The 19472-nt window shown below is 36.7% G+C and overlaps 1 protein-coding gene across 1 annotated transcript; it reads right to left on the reverse strand.

Moving 5' to 3' along the window:
- Positions 1 to 1406: 1406 nt before the first annotated feature.
- LOC150088623 (uncharacterized) lies at positions 1407 to 13496 on the reverse strand. Its single transcript, XM_090370823.1, has 3 exons — positions 13428 to 13496; positions 1908 to 1948; positions 1407 to 1764 (listed from the first exon to the last, which is right to left on the reverse strand). Exons 1-3 carry the CDS (start codon positions 13453 to 13455, stop codon positions 1453 to 1455), a joined length of 381 nt encoding a protein of 126 aa, XP_090226949.1. The 5' UTR covers positions 13456 to 13496; the 3' UTR covers positions 1407 to 1452.
- Positions 13497 to 19472: the final 5976 nt, after the last annotated feature.

A 19472-nucleotide genomic window follows, 5' to 3' on the forward strand; every position in this document is an offset into this window, starting at 1 on the left:
CGCTGTGCTATGCTACCCATGAGGGAACATCAGTTATTGAAGAAGTGATACAGGAGGTGCCACGAAACTTCTGAGAATTATCTATATTCATTTAAGAAATTAAAGACGGATTTTACTCTATGCATGTTTAAGTGCTTGAATTTTCATTATTCTCCATTTCAATTTATCTGTTCACCACACCAAGAAAATAACAGTTTCAGATGGGAATGGCAATTGGATGTTATACAGAGTAAAAAAAAAAAAGTCCACGTGTGTACTGTTTTAGGGAATTAAGCATTCCCACATCGAGAATTGGCAACGTACTGAAGGAATGAAATCCATATGTGACCCTGAATCTACAAAACTACTACAGAAACGTAAAGTACTGTCTGACAGGAGTCGATGCTCCTTTAGGTAGCTGGTTATCTCATCTAGCCATCAGGACTAGAGATTCTGAGTTTGGAACTATAAGCCACCACAGAGAAACCCCTAAATGTTTCCATGCCATGTAGGCATTACATGCCATGAATTTTCCCTGCAGTGTACAAGCCTTTGATAACAAAAAAGAAATGCCCATTAGTATGGTGTAAAGCACACTGAACCTGAATTATGAATAAATGGAAAATCTTGTGGAGTTACGCGTCATACTTTTCCTGTATAATCAGCTAGTATCGAGGATGAACATGCGACTTGTTCATGTCCAAGAGAACGCTTACTACCTGACTCCGTTGACCCGACTATGAACTTGGGTGGAGGAAGAGATGTCGTGGTCTAGAGTTATTTCTTGTGGTATGAATTGAGTCCACTGGTTGCAGTGCAGGTGGAACTAAGAACGCTGCTTCCCATGCCATACGATGAAAGCGTACACCACTTCCATCGCTTCATGTCAGTTATGTCAGTTTTGGTAATGCATCCCGTAGAGAAGCCTTTTCGTAGCCATCGCTAGCACCATATTTTGCACCGGATTGCGTTCTGCAGCTAAATTCAAACCAGTGCGCTACTATAATACCGTTTACGTCATTAACACAGTCGATGTTTATACATATGATTATCCTATGGTCCCTCAATGCTTTTGATTACAGTAGAACACGCTGAAGTTTTGAGAATGATTAGAATAATTAAGGCAACGTATGCAAAGAGTTTTCCCAATTAATTTGCAATGCACATACTTATTCGCATTACTTTTTATGATAATTTGCCTATGTATCTGATTTGTTTCCTGCTTGTTACTCGTTATAGTCTTTTTTGTGCGTGTGCGTGTATGTGAATGGACAGATAATTTTATTTGTTCTTAGCTTTATTTTTAGCATTAAAGTTTGCTTTCATTATCCCACATAATTTTGCTTATAGAACAGTTATGAGCAGAATATACATGAGGTCACACTCTTAGCGTGACTTAAACAGCTAGGTGAGTAGATGTACACCGAAACAAACAAAGCAGACTGATAAAATGAGGATCAAAGTTCAAGGAACTCATCTTTTATTTAACGGTGGGCAGTGCAAACTTTCATGTGTTTGTTCAGTGAAGAACTCGTCGATTGCTTGTTGTATTAGACGAGAATCAACACACGAAATGGTTTCCAACTCGAAAAAATATCCTTCCTCACATTCGAAGGTCCACTTGACTATTTCTGTGTAGTTATTAGGATAGGTGATATTTTCGCACAGGTGGAAAAGCCTGCAGTCGTATGGATTTGGATAAAATCCTCTCGGAAGTAGGCTGCAGGAGAAATTTGTAATGATGGATTGTGCTATCAGCCGAGATCCAAATGGAATTGGAAAGGCCTACAATAATAAAACGACAAGTTAATATCCTGAAGGGCTTCTTTTAAAACTATATATTAGTTTTTAATAAATTTATATTTATTGTTCTTAAATAAACACTAATATATAAAAGAATAAAGTATCCCAGCTGGAGAGTTTCTTACAATTGATCCTTGTATCCAAATCTTCACAGCAATGATGCATCCTAGAAACGGAAAATAAAACACAGCAATGACATCATAGCTAGACATTTGAAAAAATCAGCTTATATATTTTTTTGTTAATTCTGTCAGTGATATTTCTGTATTTGGATTATATTCCTTAAAACTTATGTGCCTTTATATCACGACACTAGAAATGAGGTTTGATTTGAATGAAAGACAAATGAGAGATGAGATTCTGAATTACAACACTATTTTTATCAACTAAGTTAAACAATTATAATATATGTTTATTATGGATACCGAAAAAGTTTCTAGCGAAAGCGAGAGAGTTTTCCATGTTCCGAATTTCATAGACTAGTAAATATTAAAGAAGTTTATGAAAGTCTTTTATTTAAAAGACATTATATATCCTAAATATAAATATCATCAAATATTGCCTGAATAGGTTCATACACTATTTTCCGAAATGTAAGCAGAAAATAAATTTTTCCAATCTATGACAAGCTAAAATAAATAAAATAAGATATATGCTCAAATGTGGATAATGGCTAAATCAATTTACATAATACTATAATTCCTTCAAACATACGAAGCAGGACACTGCATCGAAACACTTTGAAATAAACTCTCTTTGTTTCACCTTTGGAGTAAAGTGTCAACTGATCTTGTTGTTAGGTTTTAGGGGCACCGACGACTAAGGCCATGTTGCTCCGTGTGTAGTGTCTGTAAATTTCGTGTGTTCTGAGGTCGATTTTCTGTTTGTTGGAAAAAAACCCGAGTTTCCGGGAGAAAAAATAATGCTACCCTCGCCTGAGACCGTCTAATTCAGTCACGTTGTGAAAAATACCCATAAAAAATTCTTCCCGTTACCGACAGGATTTGAACTCAGGTCTTTTCCACCCGGTAGGGAAGAGGTCCTACCAACTATGCTACCCACGAGGTTATCAACTGGTCATATAGGCGTTTTAGAATAATACCAAGACTTCTGTAAAGAATAAATAGAGGATTCTTTGAGTTGCAGTTTGCTGTTGTTGTGGTGTCGAAATAAACTTTATCTTGTGAAAGAACTTTTTTTTTTTTTTGGTAGTTATTGGCGCATCGGCTTCTGTGGCCATAATGCGCCTCCCAAGGTTTTTGCAGTACTTTGATCCAAGCCCGATTCGCGGGATTCGAACCCGCGACCTTTGAGTTGCCAGGCAGGCGCTTTACCCACCCGGCTAGCCCGGTCGGCGTGAAAGAACTGTTAAAGATAAATATACAGTATATATACAAGTGCATCATAATATGTAGGACCCACTTCAGGGATGGATTTAGGACCTAAAATCAATAAAAACTTTCGTGTAAACATAGGTCTCAATTTCGCCCTGTTTCCGAGTTGCAGCTATTTCTGTGTTCCAGCAACTATCTGCTTAAGTTTACAGGAAATGCTGAAAATGACCACCGTGCGCCTGAATACAAGCCTGCAAACGCCTGATTATAGCCTATCTGTCGGATTTGATGTTTTGGTGCTGATGGATCTACTACCCAACAGCACCAGAACATCTGAAACTCGTTTTCTAAATAAACCAAAGCGTTCATGTATTCTCTTAAAGATCTTCTTATTTGGCACAGGTCGATTAGGGAAGTTTTCTGCATACAGACGTCTTGCCTCGGCTGCATGCATCTAGCAAGTTCATACATGAGCTGTATGTCTGCCATCTCTCGATTTGAATAACCTTCCATTATCATGCAAATGCACAGTATCAAAATGTTAATAATATGTTCCAAATGTTATGTAGGGCCCACCTTGTGAGTAGAACCTTGTCAGTAGAACTAACTGAAATCACTCTAAAAATACTAAGGGATCTTATTTACATAAATACAGCAAGGCACTCTATGAGATATCGGGCATTGTTTTTTGTAAACAGTTGAATGAATCCAGCTATTCTAACTCAGTTTGTGGAAAGAATTGCTGAAACACAAAAATGGCTGTAACTCGGAAACAAAGCAAAATCAAACCAATGTTTAAGTGAGCTTTTTTATTGTTTTTAGGTCCTAAATCCATCCCTAAAGTGGATCCTACATGTTTTGATACACCATGTATATGCGTGTATGTTTTTTAATAAAACCTCTGAGTGAATTATATTATTTGCTTAAGATTTTGAATAGGCTGAGCAGGTTTATTTACTAGACGTTTACGACTAGTAAATAAATGGCGGCCCGTAATATGCGCCTTTAAGTCGCATATTAAGGGCCGCCGATTCAGGTGAGGGCATATTCAAGCATTGGTAAAATTATCAACCGAAATAAATAATAATAACTGAAAAAAATTGATATTAAAGTGATGATCAAGTGAATTTTAGCATTTCTTCATTTTAATTTTGTCTTTGGACCTTCATATTTCGTGGCCTTATAATAAAATTTCATAATCCATAAAATTTCTTTAATTAAAAATAAAAATTAAAGTAATTAATATAATATTAAAATAATGAAGATCGAAGAATGGTTATTTAAAATTGCTTTATTATTTTTTTCAAAAAGATATATTCAATGGTGCTTAACCATTCAATATATCTTTTTGAAAAAAGATACCAAAGTACACCAAAGCTCCCGCTTCTGTAGTAATATTTGATCCAAGAAAGATGTCTGTCATTGTTGGAACTTTTTCTGTATGTTGAAGATTAAAAAAAAAATCGATAATCTTTTTCGTAATGACGGATGGTATCGATAACAAATCATAATTTTGAGCCTAAGGCCAACGGTTTGTGGGTATTGAAGGATCTGTTGGATCAAGAAGGAAACACATGTGGTTAGGGAAAAAAAATTACAAAAAACACTGGATGCTGACCTGTATACACCAACGCTCCTGCTGGAGTCACTTGGCTTTTTTTCAGGCGTCTGTTTGGCAACCATTAACAGTGAATCAGCCTATAAATTATATATATATACTGTATTTTTTATTGATAGTGAAAAATATCGAAATCACTATTTACAAATATTGATTTCACCGATTGATATAACTTAGATGTCAAAACCTCAGGCTGCATCTAAAGTCCTGGAATAGGCGTTCACCAAGTCTGTGACCAACTTAACTGCATCATATTCGAATTCACCAGAACTATCTAGGTTCTCGTGATTCTCACAAAATCATTTATGCGAACGATGTACAAATGCACATTATTCAATACCTAGATGGCAGCACTGTCTGACAATATTAATGTTAGTACAATGATTGTAGAATTAACAAGGGCCATCTGTAAACCAAGAAGCAAAGTATGTTGTGCTGTTTCAACAAATGAAACTTATATTAAAATATAATAGAAGACAAAAAAAAAACAGTAAAAACTAAAATTAAATTTTAATTTACAATAAAAAATTTATTTTAAAATAAAAAACCTCTGTAGTATATGTGTCTTATAAAACACATTAAAATTAAGAAATAAAATAAACAAATCGAAAAAAAAATTCAAAATATAAAATAAAATAAAGAATAAGTTCAGTTTTGTTATTTATTACGAAATACATTGAAATTATATCCAAGAAAGATACAAAACTCCAAATTAAAATTGTCGAATGAAGCCAAAATTGGTAATCTTTCTCTTCTTTGTTATTTCCTATTTAGAATAATCCCGAGTTGCGACATCCGTTTCTCAATTAAAAATTTAAAAATTATGAAACTTCTGAAAGAATCTTTAAATCCACAGTTTAATGAATAGCAGTCTTCGAAAATAAAAATAAAAATTTAAATAAAAATTAAGATTAAAAAGTAAAAATAACACATCTTTTAAATTTCTTTTAAAACACCTTCAGTATTATGCATTAAAATTTTAAAACCTCGGTGAAAAAAATATTTTTTATAAAAGTTACTAAATAATCGTCATGTCATTGATAACACAGTGCAACTGCTTGTTTCGTTTATGTAATGTTAAGTGGTTATCATGTACAGTGAAACTTCTAACGGACACCTCTCGTTAACGGACATCTCTCTACAACGGACATTTTCAAATTCCCCAACTCACCTCCATTGGTTTTAACGTGTTTGCAGCTTCTGTCTAGCGGACATTCTCTGTAACGGACGCTAATCTAAACGGACACTAATCTAAACGGAACAGGCAATCTGCACTGTTCCGTTTAGATTAGCACTTAATTTGATCTCCCCATAACGGACAGCGGGCGAGCTCACGGCCCTTTTTCTAGGAACGTTTCTTCCACGTATTGCCTCAATCGTGTGTTTATTTTCTATTTCCAATTCTCTGAATTTTATCAAGGTTTACGTCGCGGTTCTAAACCCTTTTTCAAGAATTTTAAGGCACGTGTAAAACTTCTGATGAATTCGGTGTGTGCAGGGAGGAGGGGAATATGGTCGGCCTTTCGTCTTTTCAGTTTCAGTTTTCAGTTTTGTTTAGTGTCGTGTGAAGTGCACAATGTCTTCTCGTAAACATTTAACTTTAAAAGATAGTCGAACTCATTAATGCGTATGATCGGCAAAAAAATAGTGTTCGCAATCTCGCTGTAAAATTCAAAATCGGGAAGACGCAAGTAAGCGACATCCTAAAGGAAAAAAATGAACTGCTCAAACAATTTTGGCAACACGTAAATGATCAGGTTCAAAAATCATTCCCGAAAACTGTTGGACTTCAAATTTGTCGCGCACGTGCTAAAATAATTCCCATTAATGGGCCTATTATTAGGGAAATGGCTTTGGAGGTTGCGAAATCTATGGGAGTAAATGAGTTCAAAGCTTCTGGGGGATGGCTAGACAAGTTCAAAACTCGGCATAAAATTTCTTGGAAAACCGTAAGTGGTGAAGGTGGATCTGTTGATACTGGGGTTGTAACAGAGTGGACCGTCAAATTGGAAGATTTATGTCGTGATTTTGAAGCTAAGGATATTTACAACTGTGACGAAACAGGGTTGTTTTTTTTAAAGCTCTTCCTGAAAACACAATGAGTCTAAAAAACGAAAAGTGCCAGGGCTGAAAAAATTCTAAGGAACGCTTGACTGTACTATTGTGTACAAATATGCTGGGAGACTTTGAACAACCTCTTGTTATAGGAAACCCACAAAATCCTCGTTGTTTCAAGGGCATAAAGTTGAATCTTTTGGATGTTGACTGGAAGTCTAATAAAAAAGCGTGGATGACACGAGATATCATGAGCGAATGGATAAATCACTTTAACCAAAACATGATTCGTCAAAACAGAAAAATTATTCTTTTCATGGATAATGCTGCATCTCACCCGCACATTGAATTGTCCAACATTCAAATCATTTTTCTACCACCAAACACATCTGCAGAGTGTCAGCCTTTGGATAAAGGGATAATAAAAAATTTTAAACTTCACTACAGAAAACGTGTTTTAAGACATCTTGCAAACATGAACGATGTAACATGTGCGAGTGACCTTGCAAAGAAAATCAGCATCCTAGATGCGATTCAATGGATTTCCTCTTCAGTAAACGCAATTAGAAAACAAACTGTCTTGAACTGTTTTGTAAAGTCTGGCTTCTCAAACGCAAAAATTGAAGTTGTGAACAGCAATGTGGAGCACCAAGAAGAACAAGAACTTCAACATCTATTGATAATGTACGATACTTCCGCTACAAGTGACCCTGGCTACAAAGATATAGACTCGAACCTCACTACAGAAGATGGTGCTCTAGATATCAACGACATTATCATCGATATTTTTCAAGAAGTTCCTCACGAGGATGAAGAAATGGAAGGAGGTCATTCTGTCGAAGAACATATTAACGACGAACCACCGATGAAAATAGAAGAAGCGCTCATACAAATCAATCGTTTAAAAATGTTTTTCGCCGCTGAAGAAGATACTGAAGGACTTTCGATGGTTTCTTCACTCCAAACAAATGTTGAAAACAAAATTATCAGCCGGAAGAAGGTGCAGAAGAAAATAAGTGATTACTGTATGTATTTTTCTTAAGATAAAGTCGTAATATGAATAGCACAATTGTATGTATATTATTTACAAAAATATTGTTCAAAATCTGTATATATTTTAATTTAATTTTACATTAAACGTTTAACGATTTTTCTTTCTTTTTTTTTTTTCTCTCTCAGACTTCTTGTTAGCGGACACTTCTCTCTAACGGACACATTTTCGTTCCCCATGGCTGTCCGTTAAAGGGAAGTTTCACTGTATTTGTATAAGTTGTTTATGAAAATCATATCCATACTGTTCCACTCTGAACAATATGGATATGAACAACGCTGTTTGCTCCGAACGGGACAGCAAGGTTGCGTTGCGCCTCATCGGTCTCATCGCTAATTCCATCACTAGCCCATATTTTGTCACGTTATCACGTTGTAATACTTTGCACTGTTCTTATTGTATTGCATTCACACGTACTTTATAACGTATACTTACCTTGTGAGTATAGTTTCCTCTTTGCCAGAATTAAACGTTAGGTACTTTTAAAAACTGATTGTGTATTTCAGCAACTAACTGTTTCGTATTTCCATTAACTTTGTAGATAATTTTGATCTGTGTTTAGTTGTGAATTGTGTGCTAAGAAACGCTCAAGTTCTTGGTTTTGTGCTGGTTTAATTAATTGAAATAACAGATTCAAACATCATCTTATGTCTACTTTTAATGTGTATCGAACGATCTTTATATACCCGGCTAATTTTGGTGTGTGTGTGTGGAAAATTGATGTTCTCTGATCAAGAAGGAACGCAATTTATGGACATACAGTATTACACACAGACAGATGAGTTAGTTCTCGGGTGGCCCTAATATGACACTTTACTTGATCAAGAAGGACTAGCTGCAATTGTACTTCAGATGCAAAGTGGGAGATTAAGGCTTCATACTTCACATCAAAACTTCTTTGGACTTCTCGCTTATGCAGAGGATGCAAATGGTACTTCTCTTCGTCTTCGGTGCTCTTTCATGGGCAGGTCCACGCCTACACTCAACTACGTCTCCATATCTCCCTATCCTCAGCCCTCCTATTCATCTTCCCCATATCCACGAATCCCTCTCAATTAATCACAGTTTCTTCCATCTCGCTGTTGGGCATTTCCTCTCAACTTTTCTCTCCATCGCCGTCCTTCAGTCCCTCACCTCACAAATCATATCCAATATAATTTTTCTTTTGCCTTCTGATTATTTCAGTAAAATATCCCCTCACCCACATTTCTCGAAACCTCCTAATTTTTCACTTTATCGACCCATCTTATCTTTTCTGTCCTCCTCCATACCTTTCCAATTTTTTTAATATCTGCCAGTGTGCATAATATCTCTGCCATAAAATGCCACATCCCATACCACACATCATACCAGCCTTTTCCTTAAACCCATCCCTAATTTTTCACATATTCTTTTTTACTTTTCAAAAGCCTTTTTACCCATTGCCTTTCTTATTTCGCTGCTGCTCTTTGCTTTTTCCACAATTAGGCTTTCCAAATACCTATGCTCGCCCACCTAATCTATTTTTTCTCCTCTAATTTCAGTATTTAAATCACACCTTTCTCTTCTAACCCTCATAGCCTTTGTTTTGAGATATTTATTCTCATTGTACACTTATCATACTTTCTTTTAGCTTATTAACCAATATCTTCAACCCTTCCTCAAAATTTGCCACCAATGCTATATCATTTGCAAATTTAACATTCTCAACAACCTTTCTCCAGTCCAGTTCTCACTCATCCATCTTTCCTCTTTAACTCTTACCAAAAGCCTCTTTAACCATTTCTTCTACATCTATATTAAATAAAATCCGAGACAGTTACACCCCCCGTCTCACGCACGTCTCTGCCTCTACATTTTCAGCGTTATGTCACCCCGTTCTACCCTATTACATTTTATCCCCATTATAACCTACTTATTATTCTTCTATAACTTCAATCCACTCCTGTCGTTTTCAATATATTCAATAATTTAACCCAATTTACCGGATCAAGAGCATTCTTCAAATCTATAAAATATTTACATACATCTTTGTTCACTTCCACATGTCTTTCTTTCGACATTCTCATCACATCTGTTGGGCCCCTTCTTTTCCTCTTCCTCCTGAAACCAAACTGTCCTTCTTCCACGTTTTTCGTCCATCTTTTTGTTTAATATTCCTAGCATTATCTTTGCTGCATGCAGTAAAAAACTTATAGTTATAAAATCTTTACATTTTTCTGCATGGCTTTTCTTTTGGTATCATCATTGCTGTAATCCTAAAATCTTCCTTGTTCATACGTTAACCTACATAATTCAGTTAATGGTAATAATGAGAATGGTTAAAATTTACGCATCTATTAATGCCATTGCCATTCTGATGATGCGGAGGGAGAAGAAATATCATGATGTTAGTGACTGTTAATTGTTTTGTTTAACAAATACTACAAATGCTCTCCTCCAACAGCTTTGGGATACCGTATGAAAAGAAGGAACATCTTATTATAAAAAAATATATTATATATCGGGTAGAATCCCCCATGGGTTTTGATGAATAACCTTTGGGACATTTTCTACAAATTTTTGGTATGTGGAAACTGGATTCTGGCTCCGTTGCATCCGTAAGACTGTAGCTAGTTCTCTGCTTCAACGAGGACTTCTTATTCGGGCAACCAGTTATTTAAAACATCCTTTGGAATATTTGGCAACAAGAGTTTACACAAGGTTTTAAAGTCTTTTAAGTACATTAATTTTATGCAGAGTGAGAATGAATGAATGCAGGAGTTGTTGAATTTTACCAGGAGGGGCGGCACGCTCCTGTAATCCAGCTTCTTGGAGGTCTATTTTGAAATTAAAATGTTAAGTATATGTGCAGTTTTAATAAGGAATCCCTAAATGGATGAGCCAATGGCTGGGGAACGTTCATCTACAGAGGTAGAGAATAAAATGAGAATGATACTATGTAAGCTTGTTGTGGAAGTAAGTACATAATAGAAAAAGTAATGGCTGATTACAAAAGGGCTTTTATTATCGGATGTCAGATGCTGGCTCGTGGATTCGTCTAAATGCTGACAGCCTACATCACCCAAAGTCGATCGCTGCTGATGTTATCAATTGGCAAATGCAGCAAAAGCCGGTGGTTTCCTTGCACTGTATAGCTAATATTAATATTGATGCTAATGGAAGTGTGATGATACACTACCACCCAGAAGGACTACGGAAGCTTATTTTACTGGGCCAGAGGGTCACTGAACACGAGTGACCAGCATTACATATTTATACCACTTCAGTGATTGGCCTTTATCAGATCAGTACGGTATCATCACCATATACACAGCGGGGTTTTTTTTTTTTTAGGAGCATTAGCAACTAAGGCCATATTGCTCCGGGATATGCGGTGGTCATTCCCTGACCTTTACGAATCCTCCGTATTTGGTGGTGACGGGCTTGAACTCCGGTCTAATCAAGAAGCGTGTGCTACGCACTGCTGCTCCTTCCCACCTGGCTACGGAGGCGCCTTATACACAGCGGAGTTGCTATAGTTTGATCGTGGCCGCTAACACAATAAATAATGGCCAGAGGGTATTCGCTGCAAACAAAGAATTTAAGGCGTCAATAATTACGGGCCATAAGAAAAATGAACCAGACCTCTCTATTTACAGAGCTCCTCCACAGCTTCGGTTTATTCATAGGAGAGCCGCAGCACATAAGCTAAACAACGTTAACTGCAATCAGCGGTCTTTCCCTGCGTGATCCAACGAACGCCATAATAGAGCAGTAGAAATCGGTTCTATGGAGTAGCGAATCTCGCCGCATTCCTATTCCAATCAGGTGGGCCGTTATGGATGCCTGTGGAACCTTTGCTGCTGGAGTGCGTTGCGCCAACAATGAAGTTCAAAGGAGGTGGAGTTATGTTGTGGCGCTGTTTCTCGTAGTACAGCCAACGACGTTTGTTGGTTGTGCAGGGAACCGGGAATGACGATGCTTACCTTAACATTTTGTACAAATCCCATGCACGTACAATGTAGTGGTTCTTCAGTACAATCCCATGTTTGTTTCAATAGAATAATTCCCCATACCACGCCATTAATGCCGTTCAAGAATGGTTCATGTACATGACTGTACAAAAGTTGAATGATCTGCGCACTCTTGATTTGAATACTATGGGACACCTATGAGATAAACTAGAACATCAGTGAGGACCAACACGTCCGACATAGTAACTCAGGTAATCACCATTCTGCAGGAGGAATGGATTATGTTGTAGTAGGGCTTTAGGCGCATCGTCGACTAAGGCCATATTGCTCCATGCTTATTGTCTGTAAATTGCTTGTTTTGAGGTAGAGTTTGTTTGCTGAGCGAAAAACCCGAGTTTCCGGGAGGAAAAACCATACCACCTTCGCCTGTAACCGACGAACTCGGCCACGTCGTGTGAAAAAGGTCTATAAAAATTCCTCACGTCATCGAAGGGACTCGAACTCTGCTATTTTCCATCCAGTTTGGGGAAGACAGCGATTCTACTAATGCTACCCACGAGGTAGGAACAGACTATACTCGTTGCAGACTGTAGTTCGTCGACGGAAGACCTACCCATTAGGGTGGAGCGTTTAATAGCGACCAAAGGAGAATTGACAAGCTATTCAATTCTCCTTTGGTCGCTATGACATCAGCATGAAACCAAAGTGTATCTACTCCTTGGAGAGTAGTGTATGTATTGATGCAACTTCAGATCACAAGTTGCATTGATTATGAAAGAATCTTAGAAGTTTAATAGCACCTTGCATTTTTTTTTTCTCCATACATCTTTTACTTTTCTAGTAATGAGTTCAATTTCTATTCTTAAAACTTTGTGGTAATACTATTAAAAGTACAGTTCGTCATTGAAAGTGATAAAGAGTTCTGTTTATTATTCCCGTCGTCCATCGGGGGTTACAGATAAGGTCAGGGGAGGACAGAATACAAGAATATTATTGTTTTTGTTATCATCTGGATTTTTTTGTATCACATGCGACAAACCCAGTCTAAGTAACTCTGTACTTTAAACTGTGCACTAAGCTAAGTAATGGAATCCAGAAAATATTAGGCTTTAGGTTCGGATTGCTGAACGATTCCAATCTGGTAATTCAATAGAAACGTTCCACCCCCCCCCCCCCACATCTTCAAGAAATACTAGCTTGGAGTGCGTAAAAGTAAAATAAGTAGGGAGATATGCTTAGCCACTGCAACTTCGAAATCGGTACTATTAAGACTCAAATATTTCCACAATCATGATTTAAGATGGAAGAAATTGATAAAATATGCAAAGGTGGCTCTTTATCTTGCGCGAGACGCATTTGGATTTTGCTCTGCCATAACAGCAAAAGTTTTTTCATATTGGAAAACTTCGTTTTGTTTATATAAAAATAATTTTCACCTCTGTCTGACTTACATTTTTGCCTAGTAAGAGCAAAGCCACTACTTAGCATGGAAATTATGCTTGAACAAACAATCTCATTTACAGAAAGGTATTTAAGGCTAAATGTATTCAACTATTTTATCATGATCTTGGTAATAGTTGAGTGTTTGCTTTATTTTTCTCCCCTCTAAACAGCCAAAATCTTTTTACTATTTCATTTTTATACAGACTTACCTGCAAGTACGACGAGCTTCGCCAACATATTTATCCAGGCGAAAATGCAGTAGCACAACCATTTATGCAGGCATATGGATCGCAATTGAATAGACGCGCATCAATATTGGACTTCAGACCTTTAAAGCGGAGAATTGAAAACTCCTGTTACGATTACCATTGCTAGCTAACAGCTTATAGGTCAGGGAGACAGTGAGTTGGGGGATGCCATTTACTCGTGTGATGACGCTGCGTATTAGATAGAAGCTGTGCCTCATAACAATCGTCAACTGGTACGAAAATAAACCATTCAACTTTCCTTTTTTGTCAAAACTTCTCCTGTCGTAGTATTTTCTTTTTTTTTAATTATTTGAAAAGTTCTCTTCCTTTTCGAAAGGGATTTTTACGTTCTTATAATGTAGTAAGAATATGGATAAATAAAAAGAATACCTAAAGCCGTTTGATCATAACCTATCCCAACACGAGTCTCAGAAGCGTGTCGGTAACTTTACACTCTTCATCGGAATATAAGTATATAAGAATGTCGATGTAGCAACTGCAGTGTGTAGACAAGAAATAAATTCAACATTAACTCCAATCAATTATTCATATTATTACAAACAACCATTTGTAATAATATGAATTAACTCATTAACTCGCTGATTACTCCTCTTTTTTTGATCCCTTATATATATAAATATATATATATTTTTTTTTTTATGTAAACCCCAAACACGAGAGGTTTTAGAACCTATAGTACTTAGTACCGTGCTTGGGTTGGAAGTTGAGAAGACGAAAGAAGATATTTGTTGACATTGGACTTGAACTTCTGTGGATTGTAATTTTCAGGAAATACGTATGAAGGAAGGTTGTTACAGAAAACGGCAGTTGAATGAATAAACGAAGCCGATGAAAAGTTGGTTCTGTGAGTTTGAAGTTGGACAGTAAATGGATGTTGGCGGCACGTGTTCGGACTGTTTTGACAGAGAGAGAGCGGGAATTATAGAAGCTAATTCAGAAAACAGTGCCCATGGAAATATCTGTAGAAGAGGCATGCAGCAGAAACAGTACGTCTATGAGACAGTGAGTGGAGAGAGACTGTTAGAGAGGAGTCATTAATTAACCTAACTGCCCTCTTCTGAATGGAATCTAGAATCCTGAGAAAGGTTTTGGGGGGCCATCCGAGATGTAGGAACAATATTCCATGGTAGGGCGGATTTGCGATTTGCACAGAGTGAACAGCTGTTTGGAAGAAAAGTAAAGCCGAGAGCGAAAGAGAAAACCAAGTTTTTGGATGCAGAGGAAGCAATATTTCTAATGTGCTTGTGCCAAGAGAGATTAGAAGTCAGGGTAATCCCAAAAGAGATATCATTTTGCCTAGAAATCGGAGTGTCACTAAAGATAAGCATAGGAGCAGAAGAATCCTTTTTGCGAGATATAAGACAAGACTGAGTTTTAGAAGGGTTGGAATCAACTAAGTTGTCTTTGCCCTACTGGAGAATTTCCTGAAGATCGGCATTTAAGGAATTGGTAGCAGATTTTCGAGAAGTTGAAGCTGATTGAGCAGGGCAAGGTTTCTCAAAATGGAAAGTGGAATGCAATGTGCTATCATCGGCAAAACTATGGATAGGATTTCCAGTCAATGGAAGAATTAGAAACAAGCCAATTACGATATGCAACATTCTTAGCACATTTATTGGAAAACCAAGGTTTAGATAAAGGATGAGATTTTAAAGTGGAGTGTGGGATAAAGGATTCCATTCCTGCAAGAATAATTTTACTGACATGATCTGAGCAAACGTTGACATCAGAAGTTCTGAAACAGTAATCCGACCAAGGAAAAGAAAAGAAATCTCGCAGGTCATCACATTTTGCATTCTTGTAATGCCAAACAACACGAGGTTGGGAATAGCCATGAGATAAATGTTCCATTGGAGAAGGGACAATCACCAAGTTGTGATCTGAAGTGCGTAAAGGACTTCTCACTTCGACCGTATACTTAGAAGGGTTGTTTGTGAGAAGATCAAGCGTGTTGGCTGTATGATTAGGATTGTCCGGTGTTCTTGTAGGTAAATGAACAATCTGTGCAAGGTAATTAGTAATTGCAAAAGCCTGAGCATCTCGACCATCTGGGTCGGTGTGAGTAGAAAATGGAAGCCAGCTGGAGTTGTGAACATTAAAATTACCTCACTGTTAGGAAAGTTGGACTGGAGAAAGTCAAGTTGCAAAGAGAGGAAGTCAGAGCTCTAAATGATTAGTGGAGTTGAAAGAACGGCAGAGACAACAGATGAATTTGACACAATGAGATAGAGATTTTAAGCCAGAGAAGATTAAATCAAAGAGGAGATTCCAAATTGCCAAGTCTCTGACAGGGAATATGTGAACGGACATATGCACAAGTACTACCTTTGAGGCGAAAGGAATCATACAGCGAATAATTTGGACATCTGAGATGAGCAGTAGTTGAATCAACTGATAACTGAGATTCTGTCAGAAAAAGTACACCAGGTTTGGCAGACTGCAAGTGGAAATGGACATCGTTGAGATTAGAATTGAAACCACGTGTATTTGTGAAATGAATTAAGTGCTTGGGAGGTTTAGATCTTTTTGCAGATAAGCTTGCTTGTTCTATTAGTTTGACAATTCATGGTGTATTCAATGGTAAGAAAAGTGGGTGGGACATGATGTATGAAGTAATGAAATTTTTGAATATGGCGTACACATGGTAAGAATATACCCAGATCCTTGACATAACGTGGCCTCGACAATGCTCCCCGCAATGCTACTCTGACTCCCTCCAGTCACTATCTGGCAGAGTAGAGGTAGCAAGGTTGTACACTAGCTGATCCGGAAGCTTCCTAGAGAGTTACCAATAGGTTAATAATAAGGTTAATTAACCAATATTAATAATAATAACGGATATTAATAATAATATCCGTTAATAATATGGGAAGAAATATGTTAATGATTCTTACGATTGTGGAAACTTCAACCAATCCGAATAATATCAGTATGATAAACCGAACCCTTCAAATAACATCACAGAAGTGCAACGAGTAAAAACTTTGGGCGGGAAGGAGAGCACTTGAAGGGAAAACTCAGTTTTTTTTTTCATTCAGTTTCTAACGGTCTTTCACACAGGAAAACAAAATGATTTTTTTTTAATTTTTTGTATATGTAATCTCAAACACGGGCTTTAGGTTCAGCCGTGACCCAGGCTCCCAAATGGCAGGTATCCTATCACTGATAATAATTCCCCTTAAGGGATTTCATTGATCTACTTACATATTGGCTCACTGGTGACATCACTATCAATTTTATTCGAATAAGGACACTTACAAGAGCACATCAAAAATTTTATTATTAATTACATTTCTCTTTTAACTCAGTACAGAATAATTTAGCAACATTTTTATTGCTATTCACATTTTTCCACAGACGACAGAGGAAAGAGTCGTTTATAAATCGTCTTAACAGTTGGTTTCGCATGAACAAAAAGAACATTACTGGCTAACGAAACATCGGGAATTTGTTCGCGCATTCTATTTTTCTTTCCGTTGTAGTATAAATAGGCATTGCAGGCACTGTTATCCGAAATACTGTTAAGGAAAAATCTTCATCATAAAGCAAAGGATTAGTTATCCACACCTTGCCATGCGAGTGATATGAGAGAATAAATAAATGGCTATAATAAATTACGTCATCCAAACAGCGACTTCCCGTTGCACATATTTTGCGTACAAGTCAGCGGAAGCTGGGTAAATTTTAGTAATAAATCTACAGGTCCTTTACACGCATCACAGCATGCCTCCAGAGGGCATAACAGAACATAGAATCCGGCAAAGAAGAAGGCTACTGGGTAAGCAATGAAGATTAGGACTAAGGCCCAGAAGATTGCCCATATGCACTTGGACATGACGAAGTCACTGAAAGAAAACAGGTATCAGATGTATGAAAAGGTTAAAACAACGTTAAATACATAATTTCACTGGCACTCGTACAAAAAACAGGACTGCACGAGAACAGACTGTTTACAAGTATTAATATTACACAGAACTAGTACACAATAAAGTGTGTAGATGAGTTCCATACTTACCATTCGTAAATCGAACTGAAGTTGTGCACGTACAGTATGTTTAGTACTGTACTGTATATAAATAAGTGTTCTTAAACAGAGCTGGCTCACCGTGCATCATTCAGTTCGATTCTGCGCATATCTGAGTAATGTTTCATACTCCAATGGAATGATTTATTTCGGTGAAGAGTCGAAATCCGACCAGACATAGGCCGATGTCCAAATGTGTGATATACTGATTGTGGAGATGGAGGTATCCTGAAGAACTGCACAAAGTCGATTAAGCAGATAGCCTGTATCTGAACTTAACTGCCAGACCACAAAAATAGCACAGCAGCCCTTCCGTGCTTGGGACCCTCAGTGTCATTCAGTGTATGCAAGACGACCCGTTATTTATCCCACTCATCCAGTGGCGGACTGGCAAATAAGCGGTCCTGGATATCCCAGCTAAATATATACTAATTTTAACATTGGCAAAGTGCGTGTAGATGCTGGAGGAACGCACTTAGCATTTTTCATCCTCTGTAAATGCAAGATCTTAGTTTCACGATTTTTTTTTCTGGTTAGTCCTTATATAATTTACAGTGGGCATTGTTGTCATTTTGCATATAATACAAAAAATAATAATAAAATTTTCGTATAATAATAAAATTTGAAGCAGGTGTTAAAATTCCTGACGAACTTCTATATATTTATTACCTGAAACAAATATCATCTGTTGTAAACTGTGACAAAATTAACAGTTTTCCATATAATACTAAAAACAAAAATGAGGACTGAGAATTTCATAGCGTTTGATGGCTATTAATTGTTTCATATGGTTCTTTGATGGCTATTAATCGCCTCATATGGTTCTTTGACACTTGAAGTTCGGTCTGGACGATGGGCTGGAACAACTCATGCCTCAAATAATACATTTCATTAATGAAGCGATATCAATTGGAAGTAAATAATTTAATATCCATATAACATATTTACAAGAAATTTTCGCCCACTGCTATTTTTCATTATAGATGATTGTGCTGTACCTGCTTAAAAATGTACCGATTCCTTTAGTTTAAAAAGAATAAGTATGCTAAAAGGCTCTATCAAATTTTCATGATATTAATAGCAAACATCGTTAAAAATTAAGCTATTAATTGCGATTTGAAATGACTAAACATGAAGAGCATGTATTTTTATTGAAACTTCTATTGGATAAAAAAATAATAATAATAAATGTATACGTAAACGAAGGTCTCATGCCTTTTGAAGGTTATCTTGTGCTGCTCTCAGGTTTTCAATTTCTGGATCCTCCTAGCTATTTAGTATAGCTATACATATTATCAATATGCAAAGTATATTACTAGTTTCATTGAACAAACTCTCCGCATCTCCACTTCCTTCACTCTTAAGTTTTTTTACTCAGTTTCATCATCGTTAACGGTTATAGGTTATTTATGTTTGCAGAAAGATCACTGACTATACTTACTTAAAGGTTTATCATAAACATATTAGATGTGCCAGCAATAAGTTATTATATGCCAGGTTTAATATTTTTCAATCCTTTAATGAACTTTTACTTCTGCAGACCTTAAATCATCAATACAAGTGGGGAGGCAAACTCTTAGGCCATCAATCCGATATGCTTTTGTGGAAAAGTGTATCGGATGGATGGAAACTGCAGAACTTTGATTTCCATTTCTTAATTCGTTAGATCCAGGTCTTCAACAGTTCACAAATGTGTAAAACACACAAATACACATGCAGATAATCTATTGTAATGGAACATACTTAATGATTTCAAAATAAGCCATCCTGGATATCTCAACTAAATAGACACTGATTTTAACATTGGAAAAGTGTGTGTAGATGCTGGAGGAACGAACTTAGCATTTTTCATCCCAGTAAGTACAAGATCTTAACCAACAAAAAAAAAAAAAGCCTGTGCGAGGTTTTTTTTAAAAATTAGTATCACTTTAGGGATGATCTTTAACAAAATTATTTGACAT

The sequence above is a fragment of the Mastigoproctus giganteus genome, chromosome 3 (genome assembly GCF_048544385.1).
Source record: "Mastigoproctus giganteus isolate SK-2022 chromosome 3, ASM4854438v1, whole genome shotgun sequence".
Taxonomy (NCBI): domain Eukaryota; kingdom Metazoa; phylum Arthropoda; class Arachnida; order Uropygi; family Thelyphonidae; genus Mastigoproctus; species Mastigoproctus giganteus.

Excerpts from the sequence above, each read along its gene's own strand:
- LOC150088623 (XM_090370823.1), bottom strand. The coding sequence starts at position 13,455 with ATGTTGGCGAAGCTCGTCGTACTTGCAG. Across the intron at positions 1,949-13,427 it reads GAAGCTCGTCGTACTTGCAG|GATGCATCATTGCTGTGAAG; the intron begins GTAAGTCTGTAT and ends TTCCGTTTCTAG. Across the intron at positions 1,765-1,907 it reads TTTGGATACAAGGATCAATT|GCCTTTCCAATTCCATTTGG; the intron begins GTAAGAAACTCT and ends TTATTATTGTAG.